This window comes from Rhinolophus ferrumequinum, chromosome 6, assembly GCF_004115265.2.
Source record: "Rhinolophus ferrumequinum isolate MPI-CBG mRhiFer1 chromosome 6, mRhiFer1_v1.p, whole genome shotgun sequence".
NCBI classification, from domain to species: domain Eukaryota; kingdom Metazoa; phylum Chordata; class Mammalia; order Chiroptera; family Rhinolophidae; genus Rhinolophus; species Rhinolophus ferrumequinum.
This window is the reverse complement of record NC_046289.1, coordinates 41,662,455-41,684,123: the sequence shown is the minus strand read 5'-3', so window position 1 is coordinate 41,684,123 and position 21,669 is coordinate 41,662,455. Positions and strand designations below refer to the sequence as shown.

General features: G+C 34.9%; 1 protein-coding gene across 2 annotated transcripts in view; it reads left to right on the top strand.

Annotated features, from left to right (window-relative positions):
* The window catches only part of ATL1 (atlastin GTPase 1), a 71,172-nt gene that overhangs the window by 16,682 nt on the left and 32,821 nt on the right, over positions 1-21,669 (top strand). For both annotated transcript variants that reach the window (XM_033107799.1, XM_033107800.1), the window contains 2 exons: positions 19,048-19,295; positions 21,260-21,394. In XM_033107799.1, coding sequence (XP_032963690.1) covers positions 19,048-19,295; positions 21,260-21,394 — 383 coding nt within the window. The remainder of the gene's footprint in view (positions 1-19,047; positions 19,296-21,259; positions 21,395-21,669) is intronic.

Here is a 21,669-nt window from a genome sequence, read left to right as displayed (position 1 = left end):
ATGTTACTTTCAGAAACACTATCTTAGATTATTTATATTTGATAGAAACATATCCCAGACAGTTTACCAGAAGTCATCAAGAGAGTTTCAACGCAAGTGATGAATTAGGAAAAGAAATCCTAGAGTCACTATTTGTTCACTGGAAATTTTGACAGTAAAGAAATAGTGCAATTGTGGTATCTTATCTTGATGCTCTGTGAAAACGCTTTACTACTCAGATTTTTTTTTTTTTTTTTTGCTGTAAAGTATATATGACATAAATGACTTAGGAAATATAGCATATTGAGTAGGAGATAGAGTTTTTTGGCTAAGTGTTAGCCATGTCAGTCTTGATTCCATTTTATTACCAGCACCTAGTAGAATGCCTAACACATAGTAGGCATTTAATAATAACAATAATAGTTAACATCACTGAGCTAATGTCAATGTGGTAGGTACTAGCATCGTCATTTTACATATTAAAAGGTAAATGATAAAGCTGGGATTCCAAACTCCGGCCTTTTGACTTTAGATTCTTTTGTTTTTATCACTATACTATACTGCCTCTGTGTTGAATGGAAAATACCTTCTGCATTGTATGAACTACAGTTTTCAAGTCACATTCACCTGCATTATTGCATTTGATCTTTAGCCTCTTAAGTTGGCAGGATATGTTCCCTATTTTGCAAATGAAAAAAACTGAGTCTTCGGTAGGTTAAATAACGCGGCTAAAGCCACATACTTAGTAAGTTAGAGGACTAAGATTAGAATGTAGGGTTGTTTAATTTATTTTGTATAGCATGATGCTATAGAATATGAAATGTTTTATAAGATAATGGGGCATGGTTGAGGGGAATAGAGAGGACAGGCCTTCATAGAAACCAGAGGTCTCTGATGAGAAAAAATTCAAGTGATAGCTTGTGAAAGACTAACCTTATTATCTACGTAAATAAATATTTTTCAGACAAGTTAGAAAGCAAAGGGCAGAGGGCAAAGGTAGACTATCTAGAATTAGAATATATAGTGATTTCCAAAAAAGGACAAAAAGATATTTGTAAAATCTGTACAGGAGACCTAAAATTCGGATAAAGACCCTGTAAGACCATATAACAGGTATTAGTATTAATATTGTCTGAGTGGTCAGAGATCTGTTAGGTCCTACAAGGACCATGGAAGCTAGAAAGCGGAAAAGCATCTCTGCTGACACCCAGAGTTGGGGGTGGTATTCGAGTCTCATACCCTGGGATACAACTGGGAAGTAGGTCTGTGAGTAGGACTGAGAATCCCACCACTTGTACCTAAAATCTACACTGAACTAGAAGTTTGACTAAATTCAAGCATTTAAAAGTCAATTCTTCAAAGGTCAGCATTATTATCCTTATTTTAATATATAAGGAATATGAGACTCAGAGAGCTTAAGTAACTTGCAAGAGGTTCCATAATTTATAAGTTACAGACCTAGGATTTAAATTTAGGGTAGTTTGCTTCCCTAGTCCGTATGCTGAGGCAAGGAACTAAAATAGTGTGCCCAAAGGTACCACAACAAGCCTACTATCTAGGCTTCAGCTGGTATAATAAAGTAAGGCTCTATAAAATTGATTGCCTGGGACTAGAAAAGAGGCAAAGAATGTGCTAGTGTGAAAAATAAAGGGAACAGAGGAATATCAGAAGCAGTAGCCCAGACAGCAGCCTTTCACTGTTGGGCTTAGAGAGCTGAAGTACTACCAGAAACAAAACAGAAGTATACCCTTTTTTGTTTATTCGTTCTTGTTAATTACATTGCTTCAAAACTTGGGATACCACATGGAATTTGAGTTTTCTACAGTGTAACGGAAACTGTCAGTGCAATATTGCTTTGGAAAAATAATATTTGCTAAAATGTTAGCTTTCCCTGCCCTTAAAAAAAAAACTATCTTAGCTTCATACTAAGTGTATTGTGTCTATTTGTTGAAAAGGCATTTATTGAAAATTAATTTTTAGGTTTCTGTTTTTGTTTTTTGAGGAAAGATTAAAAACAATTTTTTTTCTTTTTTCCTAGTTTTGTTGAGAAATAATTGACATACATCACTGTATAAGTTTAAGGTGTACAGTATGATGCTTTGATTTACATATATCGTGATGATTTCCACATAGGTTTAGTTAACATCCATCATCTCATATAGATAAAATAAGAAGAAAAGAAAAAACACTATCCTTGGGTTGAGAACTCTTAGGATCTACTCTCTTAACTTTGCTATGTATCATACAACAGTGTTCAATATAGTCATCATGTTGTACATCACATCCCTTGTACTTATTTATCTTATAACTGGAAGTTCGTGTCTTTTAACCGCCTTCCTCCAATTCCCTCCTCCTCTCACCATTTACCTCTGGTAACCACAAATCTGATCTCTTTTTCTATGAATTAGGTAGTTTTGTTGGTTGGTTGGTTAGATTCCACATAGAGGTGAGATTATACAGTATTTGTCTTTCTTTGTCTGACTTATTTCACCTAGCAGAATGCCTTCACGGTCCATCCATGTTGTCCCAAATGGTAGGATTTCCTTGTTTTCTATGGCTGAATAATATTCCTGTGTGTGTGTGTGTGTGTGTGTGTGTGTGTGTGTGTGTGTTGTGTTGTGTGTATGACAACTTCTTTATCCATTCATCTATCAACAAATACTTAGGTTAACTTGTTTTCATATCTTGACTATTATAAATAATGCTGCTATGACATAGGGGTGCAGATATCTTTTTGAGTTAGTGTTTTCATTTCTTTTGGATATATTCCCAGAAGTGAAATTGCTGGATTATATTTTTAACTAGTTCTATTTTTCATATTTTGAGGAACCTCCATACTGTTTTCTGTAGTGGCTATACCAATTTAGATTCCCACTGACAGTGCACAGGGTTCCCTTTTCTCCATATCCACACCAGTTATATGTTATCCATAGCCACACCACCTTGTTATCTCATATCTTTTTGATGATGGCCATTTTAACAGGCGTGAGGTGGTATCTCATTGTGGTTTAATTTGCATTTCCCTAATGACTAGTGATGTTGAGCATCATCTTTTCATGAACCTGTTGGCCATTTGTATATCTTTGGAAAAAATGTAAAAACAATCTTAAATATAGCATAGTTACCTCCTGATCTTTCTTTTCCCATTGGATGTATTCTCTCTTTTCCCATCGGACATTTTCATGAAATGAGACTATTTGTTACTTTTTACTTGCCTCATTTTCTGTACATCTATTCCTCTGGAAACAAAATAAAATTTCTAATGGATCATACATGTACTTCCCTACTCTTTCCCTCCCCATTTTCTAATTTAATTTGCCTTCCCTACATCTTTTTTCAAACACATTTTTCCTATAGATATATATTTTTTATACTTTGTATCTGCTTATACCTTGTCTTGATGTCTCCTGGATTATCGCTTTGCTCTATTTCAAACCCTGCAGCCTTTATTATCTTTAGAACCAGTGACTAGATTGTAAGTGGAACCTGTGATGATCAGGAAAGTGATCATCAGGGAAATTAGTTACTTTAAGTCATTATTTGGGATATTTTTAAATTTGAAGGCTCTTCCTCTTTTACATAAAAAAAATCTTATAAAAAAACCTGCATACAAAAGAATGAATAAATTATAGATGTGGAGTGTTAAAAAGAGTAGTGAGCACCTATATGTCCCTTCCCCAGCTGACGAAATATATTTTATCAATACTTTGACACTGTTTGTGTGCCCCTCTTTAATGGCTACTTCTCCTTAATCCCTCTCCAAAGAGAAACACTTTCATAAATTTAGTGTTTCTCATTTCCTGATAACTTTATATATATATATATATCTATATATATATATATAAAGTTATATATATATAGTTATATATATAATATGTATATATGTATATATTTATGTATATATATAATATGTAGATATATATAAAATAGTATCTATAATATACTATTTAATTTTACATTTTTAAGAACCTAATATAAATGGAATCTAGAGTATGCATTTTTCCACAAAGTATTTTGTTATTTCATATCCTCACCTACACTTAATAATATAATAGGTGTGAAATGATATCTCATTATGGTTTAACTCTGCCTTTTACTAATTACTGGTGAGGTATGAGAATATTTCCATGTATTTATTAGTTATTCATATTTCCTAATCTGTGCCTGTTTGCCCTTTGCCAGTGTTTTTTTAGGTTATCTTTTTTTTTTTTGCTTTCTACAACTTAAATATTTTGATACAAGTCCTTTGTTGGTCATTTGTCTTACATATATCTTTTGCCACTTTGTGATATGACTTTGCTCTCTTGATGGTATATTTTAATAAACAGAAGTTTTATATTTAAAAGTAGTCAATTTAATACTTTCCTTTATGGTTTGTACTTTTTATATTTTAAGAAATCTTTCCCTACCTCAAAGTTATAAAATATTTTCCTATAATATTTGGTTTTAAAGTTTTACATCCCTTTTTTCCATTTTTTTATTGTGGTAAAATACACATAACATAAAATTTACCATCTTAACCATTTTTAAGTGTTCAGTTCAGTAATATTAAGTACATCCATATCATTGTACAGCCATCACCACCATCCATCTCCAGAACTCTTTTCATCTTACAAAACTTCTACATATCCATGAAACACTAAGTCCTAATCCCTCTTTCTCCCAGTCTCTGACAACTGCCATTCTACTTTCTCTCTCTGTGATACTGACTACTCTAAGGATCTCATATAAGTGGAATCATACAGTACTGTATTTGTCTTTTTATGACTGGCTTCTTTGACTTAGCATAATGCCCTCAAGGTTCATCCATGTTGTAGCATATGTCAGAATTTTCTTTCTTTTAAGGCTGAATAACAGTCCGTTGTATGTATATACCACATTTTGCTTATTCATTCATCTGTCAATAAACACTTGGGTTACTTCCATGTTTTAGCAATTGTGAATAATGATGTTATGAACATAGGTGTACAGATATCTCTTTGAGACCCTGATTTCAATTCTTTGGGTATATACCTAGAAGCAGAATTGCTGAATCATATGGAAATTCTATTTTTAATTTTTTGAGGACCCACCATACTGTGCTCCACTGTGACTGTACCATTTTCCATTCTCAGTAACAGTGCACAAGGATTGCAGTTTCTCTATATTGTCACCAACACTTGTTTTCCAGTTTTATTTTTTTTTTGTAATAGACATCCTAATGGGTGTGAGGAAGTATATCATTGTAGTTTTGATTTGCATTTTATTTCCTAGTTTCTCTTGTGATTTCTTCTTTAATCCATTGGTTGTTTATGAGTGTGTCGTATAATTTCTATAAATTTGTGAGCTTTCCTGTTTTACTTCTGTTACTGATTTCTACCTTTATTCCATCGTAGTTAGAGAAGTTTATTATTATTATTATTATTATTATTATTATTATTATTGATGGCGCAGCTCACAGTGGCCCATGCAGGACTGAACTGGCAACCTTGGGGCTACCAGCACTGCACTCTAACCAACTGAGCTAACCAGCCACCTCGAGAAGATATTTTGTATTAAATTTATGTTTTAAAAACCTATTGACACTTAATTTTTGGCCTAGCATATGGTCTATCCTGGAGAATGTCCCATATGCACTTAAGAAGAATGTATACTCTGTTGTTGGATAGAGTGTTCTGTATATGTCTGTTAGATCTAGTTGATTTATTATGTTGTTCAAGTCCTCTAGTTTCTTGCTTATATTCTATCTGGTTGTTCTATCCATTATTTTTTTTTTTAAAGATTTTATTGGGGAAGGGGAACAGGACTCCACTGGGGAACAGTGTGCACACCGAGGACTCTTTTTCCAAGTCAAGTTGTTGTCCTTTCAATCTTAGTTGTGGAGGGTGCCATTGAGCTTCAAGTTGTTGTCCTTTCAGTCTTAGTTGTGGAGGGCGCAGCTCAGCTCCAGGTTGCTAGTTGCAGGGGGCGCAGCCCACCATCCCTTGTGGGACTCAAAGAATCGAACTGGCAACCTTGTGGTTGAGAGCCCACGCTCCAACCAACTGTGCCATCTGGGAGGCAGCTCAGCTCAAGGTGCCATGTTCAATCTTAGTTGCAGGGGGCAGAGCCCACCATCCCTTGTGGGACTCGAAGAATTAAACTGGCAACCTTGTGATTGAGAGCCCACTGGCCCATGTGGGAATCGAACCAGCAGCCCTCAGTGTCAGGAACACGGAGCTCTAACCGCCTGAGCCACCAGGCCAGCCCTGTTCTATCCATTATTGAGTGTGGGGTACTGAAGTCTCCAACTTTTGCTTCATATAATTTGGTGGCCCACTATTAGGTGCATAAATGTTTATAACTGTTATATCTTCTTGCTTATTGAACCTTTTATTAATATATAATGTCCTTCTTTGTTTCTTGTAAGCTTTTTTATTTAAAGTCTATTTAATAGCCACTCCTGTTCTGTTTTGGTTCCTGTATCCATTGAATATATTTTCCATTCTTTCATTTTCAACCTGTTTGTGTTTTGGATTTAAAGTGAATCCCTTGTAGACAGCTTATGGTTGGATCATGTTTTTTTAATCCATTCTGCCAGTCTCTGTTTTTTTGATTGGAGAGTTTAATCCATTTACATTTAATTTAGTTACTGATAAGGAAGGATTTACTTTTGCCATTTTGCTATTTGTTTTCTTTATGCCTTATAGCAGTTTTGGTCCTCTTTTCTTGCATTGCTTACTGTCTTCTTATGTGTTTAGTTGATTTTATTTGCAATGTAACATTTTAATTCCCTTATCATTCCCTTTTTTGTATATAGACTATGTTATGGTCTGAATGTTGGTGTTCTCCCAAAATTCCTATATTGGAATCCTAATGCCCTATGTAATGGCATTAGGAAGTGGGATCTTTGGAAAGTGCTTAGGTCATGAGTATAGAGCCCTCATTAATGGGTCTCTTATAAAAGAGACCCCACAGAGCTGCCTAGCCCCTTCCACCATTTGAAGATACAATAAGTCTTCTGAAACATGGAGGAAGGGCCTCACGTGACCATGCTGGCACCCTGATCTTGGGCTTTCACCCTCCAGAACTGTGAAAAATAAATTTCTGTTGTTTATAAGCTACCTAGTCTGTAGTATTTTGTTATAGCACCCAAATTGACTAAGACAGAGAATCATGCTTTTGGCATTATATCTAAGAAATCATTGCCTAATCCAAGGTCATAAAGATTATGTTTTCTTTCAAGCATTTTGTAGTTTTAGGTTTTATCTTTAGATTTATGATCTGTTTTAAGTTAATATTTTATACAGGGTGTGCTATACTGAGGTTTATTTTTTTGCATATAGATATCCAATTGTTCTAGTATCATTTTGTTGTGAAGCTGTTCTCTCTCAATTGAATTGCCTTAGCACCTTTTTCATAAATCAAGGTGCCACAGAAATATATGTTCTTGCAAAAACTTGCAAATAAACTGTTCATAACAGCATTATTTATTATAGCCCAAAGTGGAAGCAACACAAATTCCTGTCAACTGATAAATGGATAAACAAAATACGGTGGACTATTCTTCCCTTATCTGCAGGGATACATTCCAAGATCCCCAGAGAATGCCTGAAACTGTGGATAGTATCAAACCTTATGTATGCTATGTTTTTCCTATGTTTTTCATATGTAAATACTTATGATAAAGTTTCATTTATAAATTAAGCACAGTAAGAGATTAACAACAATAACTAATAATAAAATAAAACAATTGTAACAATATACTGTGATAAAATTTATATGAATGTGGTCTCTCTCTCTCTCTCCTCTCCCTTTCACAAATTATTAAAACTTGTTAAAGGGGATTAAAGAGCAACTATAGGTGGAGAGATAATCTCACATTTATGGATTGGAACACAGTACCATAACAGTACTGATTCCTTTCAAATTGATCTATAATTTAAGGTAACTTCAAAAAATTCAATTAATATTGATTCTAATATTTACATGGAAAGTGTCAAAATAGCCAATACCGATAATAATTAGAAGAATAAGAAAAGCTGGCCATATTGTATATAATGACATTTAATAATGCTATTTCGATTAAGATAGTATACTATTGGTGCTACTATATACAACTTGGTGAATGGATCAGAATTGAGAGCCCAGAAACAAAGTCATATATATATATATATACACACACACACATATGTGTGTATATACACATACATATGTGTGTGTATATATATATATATATATGCATATATATACACATGTGTGTGTGTATATATATGAAATATGTGTGTAACTCTTATTTATGACAAAGACCATATGGTAGAACACTTGTGGAAAGAAGGGGTTGTGATAAATAGAGGTCTGAAAATTTTGTTACACATATAGAAAAAAATCAAATTTGATTTCTATCTCACAGCTTACACAAATAAAATTCCTGATGGATTAAGAACTTAAGTATTGGGAAGTGACGTCATAAAAATGGTGGCGTGAGGTGAGCCTCTTGAAATCTCCCCTGCAAATTACAACAAATTGAACAACTGTAACTCCACAAAGGACTCCCTGCGCAGCAGACAGGCAAGACTAAGAGGCGCAATACTGAAATCACCTAAAGGAGTAAACAGAGCTGCTGAAACACACAGGCTCTGAATCTGGTGCAGGAAGAGCTTTGGAACTTCAGAAGCTTTCCACCACCCCCACAGAGGCAGCACCGTATGACACAGACGAACTGTTCACAGAGGAGAAGCCCGCCTTCCAGGGAATACCCCCATTGTGTGAGAAGCCAGAATAGTGCAGAGAAAACATAACATTACAGTGTGAGAGAGAATAAAAGGCTATAGTCAGAGAGAAAAACAAGCATTCTACCAACACCTACTGGAAAACAAAAGAAAGACCTCGTTCTATCAACCTGTTGCAGAACCCACTCCTGTAGATGTCTAGGAAGAGAAAAAATAAATCATTAATTGCCATGAATAACCAAGGCAACAAGACAGCTCAGAAAGAAAATGAAAAGTCTCCAGAAAAGGAACTTAAAGATATGGAAATATGTGACTTAAATGCAGAGAATTCAAGATTGCAGTTCTTAAAAAACTCAACGAGATGCAAGAAAACACAGAGAGGCAGTTTAATGAACTCAGAAACACAAAGAACAAAATGAACATTTTACCAAAGACACTGAAATTTTAAAAAAGAACCAAACAGAATTTCTGGAAATTAAGAACTCAATAAAAGAAATGAAGAATAAAATAGCTAGCTTAAGTAGTAGAGTTGACCAGATGGAGGGAAGAATCAGTGACATCGAAGACAGAAATCTGGAAATAACACAAATGGAAGAAGAAAGAGACTTGAGACTTAAAAGAAGTGAAAGAACTCTACAAGAACTTTCTGACTCCATCAGAAAGAGCAATATAAGAATAATGGGCATGCCAGAAGGAAAAGAAAGAGAGAAAGGAACAGAGAGTATATTCAAATAAATAGTTGATGAGAACTTCCGAAACTTGTGGAAAGAACTGCATCCTCTAATCCAAGAAGCAAATAGAACACCTAATTACCTCAACCCCAAGAGACCTTCCCCAAGGCACATTGTATTGAAACTGTCAAAAATCAACGACAAAGAAAGAATCCTCAAGGCAGCCAGGGAAAAGAAGACGGTAATCTACAACAGAAAGCCCATTAGAATATCATCAGATTTTTCAGCAGAAACTCTATAAGCCATGAGGGAGTGGCTTATATTTGGAGTGGAACCAAATATTCAAACTATTTAAAGAGAGAAATTATGAGCCAAAATAATATATCCAGCAAAGATATCCTTTAGATATAAAGGAGGAATAAATACCTTTCCAGATATACAGAAGCTGAAGGAATTTTCTAACATATGACCTGCACTACAAGAAATACTGAAGGAGGCTATTCGACCAGCATCAATAGGGATAATTTGTGACAACCAAAACATAAAAGGGAGGAGAGTAAAGGCCTGAATTGGAACATGGAAATGGAGAAAGGAAGCATGCTGAAGAAAATGGAATACTCTAAATATCAAACTTTTTTTTACATAAACTTAAGGGTAACCACTCACAAAAAAACAAATCCAGAACTGAAATACATAATGTAATAAAAGAAGAAACAGAGGAAAAAAATCATAGAATACCACTACACAGAAATAATAGACAACAACAAAAAGGCAAAGAAACAATGGTGACACAATCTTACCAGAAAACTAAAGACAGAATGATAGGAAATTATCACATATCAATAATCACCCTAAATGTAAATGGACTGAACTCCTCAATAAAAAGGTACAGGTAGCAGATTGGATCAAAAAACTAAACCCAACCATATGCTGCCTCCAAGAGACACATCTCAGCTACAAGGACAAACATAGACTCAAAGTGAAAAGGTGGAAATTGACACTCCAAGCAAATGGTATCCAGAAAAAATCAGGTGTATCCATACTGATATCAGATGAAACAGACTTCAGGATAAAAAAGGTAACAAGAGACAAAGATGGACATTTCATAATGGTAAAGGGGACTATACAACAAAAAGACATACAGTCATCAATATTTATGCCACCAATCAGGGAGCACCAAAATATACCAACCAACTACTAACAGAACTAAAGAGAGAAATTGACCAAAACAATTATAGCAGGAGACCTAAATACATCATTGACAGTTATGGATAGATCATCCAAACAGAAAATAAATAAAGAAATAGCAGCCCTAAATGACACAGTAGATGAAATGGAAATAATTGACATTTATGGAGCACTTCATCCTAGAATATCAGACTATACATTTTTTTCTAGTGTACATGGAACATTCTCAAGGATAGACCATATATTAGGACATAAAACTAGCCTCAGCAAATTTAGGAAGACTGAAATCATACCAAGCATATTCTCTGATCACAAAGCTTTGAAATTGGACATCAACTGCAAAAAGAAACCAGGAAAAACCACAAATACGTGGAGATTAAACAACATACTTTTAGAGAATGACCGGGTCAAAGAAGAAATAAGAGGAGAGATCCAAAGATACATAGAACCAAATGAGAATGAAAATACATCCTACCAAAATTTTTGGGATGCAGCAAAAGCAGTTTTAAGAGGGAAATTTATATCATTACAGGCCTATATCAAGAAACAAGAAAAATCCCAAATAAATAACCTCACCTTACACCTTAAAGAACTAGAAAAAGAAGAATAAATGAAACCCAAGGTCAGCAGGAGAAAGGAAATAATAAAAATCAGAGCAGAACTAAATGAAATAGCAAAAAGACAATAGAAAAAATTAATGTGACAAAGAGCTTGTTCTTTGAAAAGATTAATAAAATTGACAAACCCTTGGCTAGACTCACTAAGATAAAAAGAGGAAAGACACTAATAAACAAAATCAGAAATGAAAGAGGGGAAGTTATCACGGATGCCACAGAAATACAAAGGATCATCCAAGAATGCTATGAAGGACTATATGCCACAAAATTCAATAACCTAGAAGAAACAGACAAGTTCTTAGAAACATATAGCCTTCCTAGGCTGAATCATAAAGAATTGGAAAATCTAAATAGATTGATCACCAGTAAAGAAATTGAATCAGTCATCCAAAACCTTCCCAAAAGCAAAAATCCAGGACCAGATGGCTTCACTCGTGAATTCTACCAAACCTTCAAAGAGGATCTAATACCTGTTCTACTCAAATTCTTCCAAAAAATTGAAGAAGAGACAATACTCCCTAACTCATTTTATGAGGCCAACATTACACTGATACCAAAACCTGGTAAGGATAACACAAAAAAAGAAAACTACAGACCAGTATGTCTGATGAATGCAGGTGCAAAACTCCTAAACAAAATTCTAGCAAATCAAATGCAACAATACATTAAAAAGATTATTTATCACGACCAAGTGGGGTTCATCCCAGGGGAACAAGGATGGTTTAACATATGCAAATCCATCAATGTGATACATCACATAAACAAAATAAAAGACGAAAATCACATAATTATATCAATTGATGCAGAAAAAGCATTTGACAAGATACAACATCTATTTATGATTAAAACACTTAATAAAATAGGTATAAAAGGAAAATACCTTAACATAATAAAGGCCATATATGACAAACCCTCAGCTAATATCATAATTAATGGTGAAAAACTGAAGCCCTTTGCTCTACGTTCAAAAACACGATAGGGCTGTCCCCTATCACCTCTGCTTTTCAAAATAGTGTTGGAAGTCCTCGCCAGATCAGTCAGTCAAGACAAAGAAATAAAAGGCATCCAAAATGGGAATGAAGAAGTTAAACTGTCATTCTCTGCAGATGACATGATGCTACATATAGAAAACCCTAAGGACTTCACCAAAAAGTTATTAGAAACAATCAACGAATACAGTAAAGTTGCCGGCTGTAAAATCAACATACAAAAGTCCCTTGCATTCCTATATACTAACAATGAAATCCCAGAAAAAGAAATAAAAAAAATTCCTTTTGCAATTGCAACAAAAAGAATAAAATACCTAGGAATAAACTTAACCAAGGATGTGAAAGACCTATATGCTGAAAACTATAAGACATTTTTAAAAGAAATTGAAGAAGACACAAAGAAATGGAAAGACATTCTGTGCTCATGGATTGAAAGAATCAACATAGTTAAAATGGCCGCATTACCCAAAGCAATATACAGATTTAATGCAATCCCCATCAAAATCCCAATGGTATTTTTTTAAAGAAATAGAACAAAAAATTCATCAGATTTGTATGGAACCACGATAGACCCTGTATAGCCAAAGCAATCCTAAAAAAAAAGACCAATGCTGGAGGTATCACACTCCCTGACTTTAGCTTGTACCACAGAGCAACAATAATCAAAACAGCATGATATTGGCAGAAAAACAGACACATAGGCCAATGGAATAGGATTGAGAACCCAGAAATAAACCCACATAAATATGGAAAGATAATTTTTAACAAAGAAGTAAAAAACATACAGTGGAGAAAAGACAGCCTCTTCAATAAATGGTGCTGGCAGAATTGGAAAGCCACGTGCAAAAGAATGAAACTGGACTGCTATCTGTCACCATGTACCAGAATTAATTCAAAATGGATCAAAGACTTAAACACAAGACCTGAAACAATAAATTGCATAGAAGAAAACATAGGTACTAAACTTATGGACCTTGGGTTCAAAGTGCATTTTATGAATTTGACTCCAAAGGCAAGGGAAGTAAAAGCTAAAATAAATGAATGGGACTATGTCAAAGTTAAAAGCTTCTGTACAGCAAAAAAAACTATCGACAAAATAAAGAGGCAACCAATTGAATGGGAGAAGATTTTTGCAAACAGCGCCTCTGATAAGGGGCTAATATCCAAAATATACAAGGAACTCATACAACTCAACAACAGAAAACAAACAACCCAATTGAAAAATGGGCAGAGGACCTGATGAGACATTTCTCCAAAGAGGACATACAAATGGCAAATGGACATATGAAAAAATGCTCAACATCACTAATCATCAGAGAAATGCAAATAAAAACCACAATGAGCTATCACCTCACCCCAGTTAGAATGGCTGTCATCATCAAGACAAATAGTAACAAGTGTTGGAGAGGCTGTGGAGAAAAAGGAACCCTCATACACTGTTGGTGGGAATGCAGACTGGTGCAGCCGTTATGGAAGGCAGTGTGGAGGTTCCTCAAAAAATTAAGAACAAAATTACCATATGACCCAGCAATCCCTCTCCTGGGTATCTACCCAAAAAATCTGAAAACGTTTACCCATAAAGACAAGTGTGCTCCAATGTTCATTGCAGCTTTATTTATGGTGGTCAAAACATGGAAACCAAAATGCCCTTCTATAGATGAATGGATAAAGAAATTGTGGTATATATACACAATGGAATATTATTTGGCGGTAAGAAAAGATGAAATAGGAACATTAGTGACAACATGGATGGATCTTGAGATTATAATGCTAAGCGAAATAAGTCAGACAGGAAAATGTAGAGAACCATATGATTTCACTGATATGTGGTATGTAAACCAAAAACAACAAAAGAACAGGACAAACAACTGAAAGAACAAAAACTCATAGACATAGACAATAGTTTAGGGGTCACCAGAGGGTAAGGGGGGAGGGGAGAGTGGGGCTCTAGAAGAGGGTAAACAGGGTCTAATATATGGTGATGGAAAGAGAACTGACTCTGCGTGGTGAACACACAATGTGAGATATAGATAATGTATTACAGAATTTTATACCTGAAATCTATATAACTTTAGTAACAGTTGTCGCCCCAATAAATTTTAATTTAAAGAAAGAAAAAATAAAATAAAATAATGCAAAGAAAAAAAGAACTTAAGAATTAAAAGCAAAACTTAAAACCTAGAAGAATATGTATGAATGTCTTTCATATCTTGTGTAAGGAATACTTTCTTAAACATGACATACAAAGTGCTAATCATAAAATAAATTATTAATAAAATCTAATACATTAAAATTAAGAATTGATCTTCATCAGTAATAGTAAGGAAAGGGAAAAGGCAAGCTCTAAACTAGAAGATTTTTGCCATACATAGAACTAACAAAGGACTGGACTAGCATTCTAGATATATAAAGAAACACTATAAATCAGTAAGAAAAAGACAAACAGCTTAGTAGAAAAATGAGCAAAAGGTGCTCACCTCATTAGCATTTAGAGAAATGTATATCAAGACCACAATGAGATGCCATTTTATATCTATGCAATTGACAAAAATTAAGAAGTCAGACATAACCAAGTCTTGGAAAGGATATGGCTCAATAGGATGTCTATTAAATTGCTGGGAGTGGGTGGAGAGTGAAAAATTGGTACAGCCACTTAGAAAAAGAAATTTTGCATCACGTTGTGAAGTTGAATATTTGAAAAAAAATGACAACCCAGAAATTCCATTCACAGTTTATCTTGCATATATGTAGTTTGTTACAAACAATCTTAGAGAATTATTTCAGTCTTTAGAAAGTGGTCTGTTTTTCAGCTCCGAAGATGTTTTTCTATCCAGAATATTATGTCTAGCCAGGGTCCCTGATTCACATCAGTTGTGTACTCAGATCACAACTACACCATGGGCAAAGAGCTTCATCAAAGAAAATGTATAGTTGCTATCCTCCAAGAGGGCCTTTGTGCTAAGGCTGAAATTAGGTGGGCAGGTAGTACTGGAATCAAATATGAAAAGAGACTATTATGAATAGTGGTCTCCATTATTAAGCATATACTATTTGTCAGTCTCTCTCTTCACTTATTGAATAGTATTTCATTTATCACAAAGCCTCTTTGATGTAGGTACCATTCTTAATCTCATTTTTCAGATACAGGATAATGAGCCATAGGGAAGTTAAATAATTTTCACAGCTTCATATACGTGTTAGCGTGAAGCTGGGATTTAACAAAGACTCTAACTTCAGTGTCTGTGATATGACAATAGAGAAGCTATTATTTTTTGGATATAAAATCCATTTTTCTTAACTGCAGAGAGAACAACTTTGATTCACGGCTGTAGGACATAGTTCTGTTGTCTCCAGATGCTTTGTACTATTGTTCAGGACGTATTTCCGTATGTCTGTCTCCATTAGTGAAAAACTAAAGTGCATGTTAGATGTGCAGTATTTCAATAGTACTATTTTTATAGATGAACAGCAATATATGTATATATATAAATATAGTTACAAATGTTGTATATATATGTATATATCAGTGTGATCTGATGACTCATTTAAAATTATACCAAGAGATACAATTACCTTGTTATTCTTTAGTTGTAAGACTTATCAAATAGACGTAACGAAGAATGTCTATTTCAGTATATTTTCACAAACTTAGATGAAAGCTTATTTAAGAGCCCAGTTTGTTTCAAATATTAATATTAAGGGTTGATTTGAGGTTACTATTATTTAAGGTTAGGTCATATATCTGATCTGAGGAATCAATTGGTAGTGTATGTTTTGACTTTCTGTTCTTTTGATGCAAAGCAAATGAGCCCATTTATGTGTTGTCCAAGAGTTATTTGATTTGCACAAAAAAGGCAGAATGTTATAGCAGAAAGGTCTGGGATGAAATTTAACTACCTGGGATCTAATCCCAAATTGACAGTCACTAGGTGAACGTGGGTATATCACTTTCTAGTGGGTGTGATCTTGGGAAAGATACTTAATCCAATTCTTAATTTTCTCACGTGTCAAAAATACAGATAATAGGGGCGGCTGGATGCCTCAGTTGGTTAGAGCATGAGCTCTTAACAACAAGGTTGCCAGTTCAATTCCCGCATGGGATTGTGGGCTGCACCCCTACAAATAAGATTGAAAACGGTGACTGGACTTGGAGCTGAGCTGCACCCTCCACAGCTAGATTGAAGGATGACGACTTGGAGCTGATGGGCCCTGGAAAAACACACTGTTCCTCAATACTCCCCAATAAAAAATTTTAAACAATTAAAAAAAATGAAATTCTATTTTCCTTTTCTTGGGCAAGGTCAGGTACATGTTTGGCTTTAGTTTCCTAAATCTATAATAATATTAATAGCATTTACTATATACCAGCCACTATCTTAAGTGGCTGGTATATAGTACATATACATGCATATGTATACATGCATATAGTACAATATACATGTATATATTAATTTACAGCAATCTTATAAGGTATACACAGGGAGGTTAAACAACTTGCCTAAAATTATGCAGCTAAGAAATGGGCAAGGCTTGATTCAAATCTCAGCAATCTGGTTCCAGAACCTGTGTTTTTAACCACTACAATATATTGCCTTTCTAAAGGAAGGGGTTATAGGCTGTATCAGTTGTTTACTGCTTATTATGCTGCATGATAAACAGTCACAAAACTTCAGGGGCATAGAACAATAAGCATTTATTGATCACATGTTGAAATGGTTTTAGGCAACTGTTCATTTTGGCTTGGTTCCCTCACAGCACTGGGGCTCAGTTTGCTGCAGAGCTTGGCTGGGACTGGGCAGTTTGCCCCTGTTCCAAGCGTCTCTCATCCGGCACCAGACTAGCCTAGGGATATTCTCATGGTGAATGGCAGAGGCATGTCTGCTAAAGCATATTATGTGGCTGACCCCAGAGTCAAAGCAGGAGGACATTACAAAGATACAGGGACAAGAAGTTGTCACTGAACACACTGAAGTTGTTTTGTAATATTGGCATTGCACAAATGCCAATGTCTAGGGTTCCAAAATTTTTGTGTAAGAAAGATGAATTCTCAAAGTTGACCGCTGTCGGAACTACGTTATGACCCAGCAATTCCATTCCTGGGTATCTATCCAAAGAAATCCAAAATACTAATTTGAAAAAATATATGTGTAATTTTTATTGCAGTGCTATTTACAATAGCCAAGACATGGAAACAACCAAAATGCCCAGCAACAGATGATTGGATAAAGAAACTGTGGTGCTTTATACAATGGAGTATTACTCAGCCATAAAGAAGAATGAAATCTTACCGTTTACAACATCATAGATGGACCTAGAGAATATTATGCTAAGTGAAATAAGTCAGACGGAGAAAGACAAATACCATATGATCTCACTTATATGTGGAATCTAAAGAACAGAATAAATGAACAAAACAGAAATAGACTCAGAGATATAGGGAAAAAAAAACTGATGGTTGCTGGACAGGAGAAGGGATGGGGGAGAAGGTAATGGGATTAGAAAGCACAAATTAGTAGCCACAATATTGTCATGTGGATATGACATACAGTTTGAGAAATATAATCAATAATGTTGTAAAGATTATATAAGGTGCCAGATGGGCACTGGACTTATTAGGGAGACCACTTCATACACTGTGTAGATGCCTGCCCACTGCACTGTACACTTGAAGCTGAAGCTGAATAGTATTGAATGTCAACTGTAATTTAATATATACAGTCATGAAATGTGGAGTACAGCATAGGGAATATAGTCAATGGAATTGTAACAGCTATATATGATGTCAGGTGGGTAGTAAATGGGGGGTTATCATTTTGTGAGGGGTGTAAATATCTATTACATTTATTACATGCTTTGTACACCTGAAACTAACATAAATAAATAAATAAATGTTGGCTGCTGTCAAAAATAGCATTTATGACAATTTAATGGAAAACTCTGAAAACACACAAGTACACACACACACACACACACACACACACACACAAATTTATAAAAAGTATGCAGAATTTCTTCCAAGAATACTGAATTCAGTCAATAGTCCCAAGGTCGTGGTGGTGGTGATGATGATGATAGCTAAACCTTTAGGAGCTTACTATGTGCCAAGCACTGTTCTCAGCGCTTTACATATAGTAACGCCCTTATTTTCACAACCACCCTATTTAATACGTAATATTAGTGGTTGCCATTTTACAGATGAGGAAACAGAGAAGTATAGTAATTTCCTAGGGTCAGGCAGCTTTTTGGTAAGATCTCCATATAAAGTAACATTCCAAAGTTTCTTATTTTTTTATTGAATTATTTCCGGACCTCTTTGCCATGATTTGAAGACCCTCTGTAATCTGGTCCTACCCAATTTAATTATCTGTACGTTCCATTGCTATGAGCTATAATTTTAGACAATTAAGAGTCCAGGGTTTTGTAGATCAATGAGTGCATTGGAGGGAGCTGAACTAGGTGCTTTAGAGATTTATTTCAATTTCAAGACTATGTGATTCTGAGTCCCTTTATGTATCTCCTCCGGTGTATGTTCAGCTTTAAAAAGTATTGCAAGCCTTTTTCATGTGAATAGCTAAACTTATTTCTAGAGGATGAAGAAAGTGTCAGCTAAAGCCATTTTATTCCTCTGCTCTAAGAGTCCTTTGCTTTGATTTTCTTTTTCACTCAGCAAACAGAGATCGCTGCATTGTCTTAAAGAGTTTTTGAAAATTAAAATTCTGTTTCATTTGGTCACATGATCAGAAAGACCAGATGTAAATCTTTCTGAGATATGATGTGAATGGCATTAATGTGTGTCATTCAAATGAGCATTTCTAATTCTACTGTGCTCCTGTTTCAGATGTTTGAGAGGTACACATGCATTTGTTGGTATTTTGAGATGATTACCTGAATAAACTGCTATTTTATTCAACAGGTGGGTTTTCAGAAAAGGCATATGAATGGAGCTCAGAAGACGAGGAGCCAGTGAAAAAGGCGGGCCCCGTCCAAGTCCTTATTGTCAAAGACGACCATTCCTTTGAGTTGGATGAAGCTGCACTAAATCGCATCCTTCTCTCGGAGGCTGTCAGGGACCAGGAGGTCGTTGCTGTATCTGTTGCTGGAGCATTTAGAAAAGGAAAATCCTTCCTAATGGACTTCATGTTGAGGTACATGTACAACCAGGTATGTAAGAGGTGCTTCAAAAAGGTTTCTTGTTGCTAAGCTTCTGTCACTTCGTGTTTTTATTTAGTAGTGTCCAATATTTCCATTTCTATTGTTATGTACCATAAATATGAATTAGTTAAAAAATCCTATGATGTAATTCCAACTTCGGCACTTTGGGCACCAAACTATATCGGCCACTTTTGTCTGAAGCCACTTCGCTACATTTCCCTTAGAATGTAACTTATTTTTCTACTCTTTTAAAAATAGACACTGCATAGTGATAAGATTGTAAACTTCACATGCTGTGTTTAAAATGTCAAATAACTTGTCATAACTTATTTCTTGTAAATCATTTCTCTCCAACATTTATTCTGACATTTTTCAAGCAAGCAGCAAAAAGAAGTTTACAGTGAACACCTGCGTATCCACTATCTAGATTCTGCCATTAATATTAAATTCTTGCTTTATCCCGTGTATCTCCAATTATTCTTCCTTCTTTCAGTCTGTCACTCCATCTTATTTTTTTGATTCATTTCAAAGTAAATTGCTGATATCAAAATACTTCCCCATAAATATTTCAGTATACATTATTATATATTTCAGTATTTGGTTTCTTTCTTTTGTTGTAAAATTTACATAGTTACATGCACAAATCTTAAGTATACATTTGCTTATTTTTTTGAAAATGCATGTACCTGTGTAACCCCAAATTCTATGAGTATATCTTGCCTTTATCCCAGCAAGTTCTCTTACCTTTACCCACTCAGTTCTCACCCTTACCCCACCCCCAGAGGCAACTAGTAGTGTCATAACATTTGAAACAAAAGTATGGCACAGAAATGAGACTTTAAAGGACCCAGGATAAACCAAAATCAGAAGGATAAATAGGAGATTAGAGTTTGGAACCAAGGGTTGGGAGTGGAGAGCATATCAGTATTTTTTTCCTACCTTTTACCCATAGCAATTCTGATACAAATACAGATGTTGAGGCAGAATAGACAGACACACTACCCAAAGAAATTTTGTGTAATGTAATTATACCATAATTATCCATTTTGGATTGATCTTTTCTAGTTGGGTTATTTTTGAACAATTTTGTCTTGTCAACTTTAACATCTTCTATCTTTAACATCAGTTCAAACAAATCAGGACCAGAACTGCTAAAATACTTCAGACTTTGAAAGCAAGCAAAACTCTTATCATTCTCTATTTCTAGCATATCAACATTAGTATGCTATTTAACACAGGTGGGAAAATCGAATGAACAAAATTTGTATACTTTACATTCTTTGAGATTATAGTTTTAGGCATATTCAGAGTATTAACTGTTAAACATTAGAGTGAAATAGTCAAAAACACTTGTCATGTTGCTTTTGTTAAATAGCATTTGCTCAGATTCAAGTGTAACAGATTTGTTTTTGTTTTTCTGCACCTACTGCTAGGTGCTCTCCCCCTGCTATTCACTGCCTCCTCCCCAATACTAAAGCATTTGTGTATATTAGTCTTTATATTTTAATATAATATGCTGTCTCATATCTTTGTTTCTGGAATGCCCTCCCCAGGTTTGCTCACCTGGAAAGTTCCTAAGCATCTTCAAGTCTTAGTTCAAACATCACTTCTCCTCTGAAGTCTTACGAGACCCAGAGTTAGTTATTTCTTTTCCTATGCTTACATTTATGCCTAATATACAATCCCATTTTGGCATGCATAGATTGCACTATAATGGTTTGTTAGCACATCTAGCTCCATGTTAGGCTATGAGCTTCCTCTGGTCTGGAATATCTTTGTATCCCCAGAACCTGACATAAAATGGGGCAGATGGTTGCTCCTCTGTAATTACTTTTTGGATGAGTAAGTAATGATATCAACACAGTAGATGTGTATATGTTGTTTCCTTTAGACCAGAGTTGAGCGGGATATAAACCAGAATGCATGAATGGAAAATACTATACCACATATCCATAGACTGTCTTAATTTATAGGAATCAGTTGATTGGGTTGGAGATTACAATGAACCATTGACTGGTTTTTCATGGAGAGGTGGGTCTGAACGAGAGACCACGGGAATACAGATATGGAGTGAAGTCTTCCTTATCAATAAACCTGATGGTAAAAAGGTATGTTGTCAACTTAAAGAAAATAGATTTTTCACTTACAACAGTTACCACTTTTCAGAATCCTCGAAAGGGCTCTTTTGAAAACTAAGTTTTGGCCATTTTATATGAAGTTTAAAAGGGAAGTGGGTAGCATTCCGTTGCATGTTCCTTACTAACCTTTCTAGTGATCAAGATGGGCAAAATCACAGAGACGATAGAAGAGCAGATAAGCAAGCTAACATCTATACTTTGCTTCAATGCTGTTTCTGTTATGTCGCATTATCAGTGAAAATTAA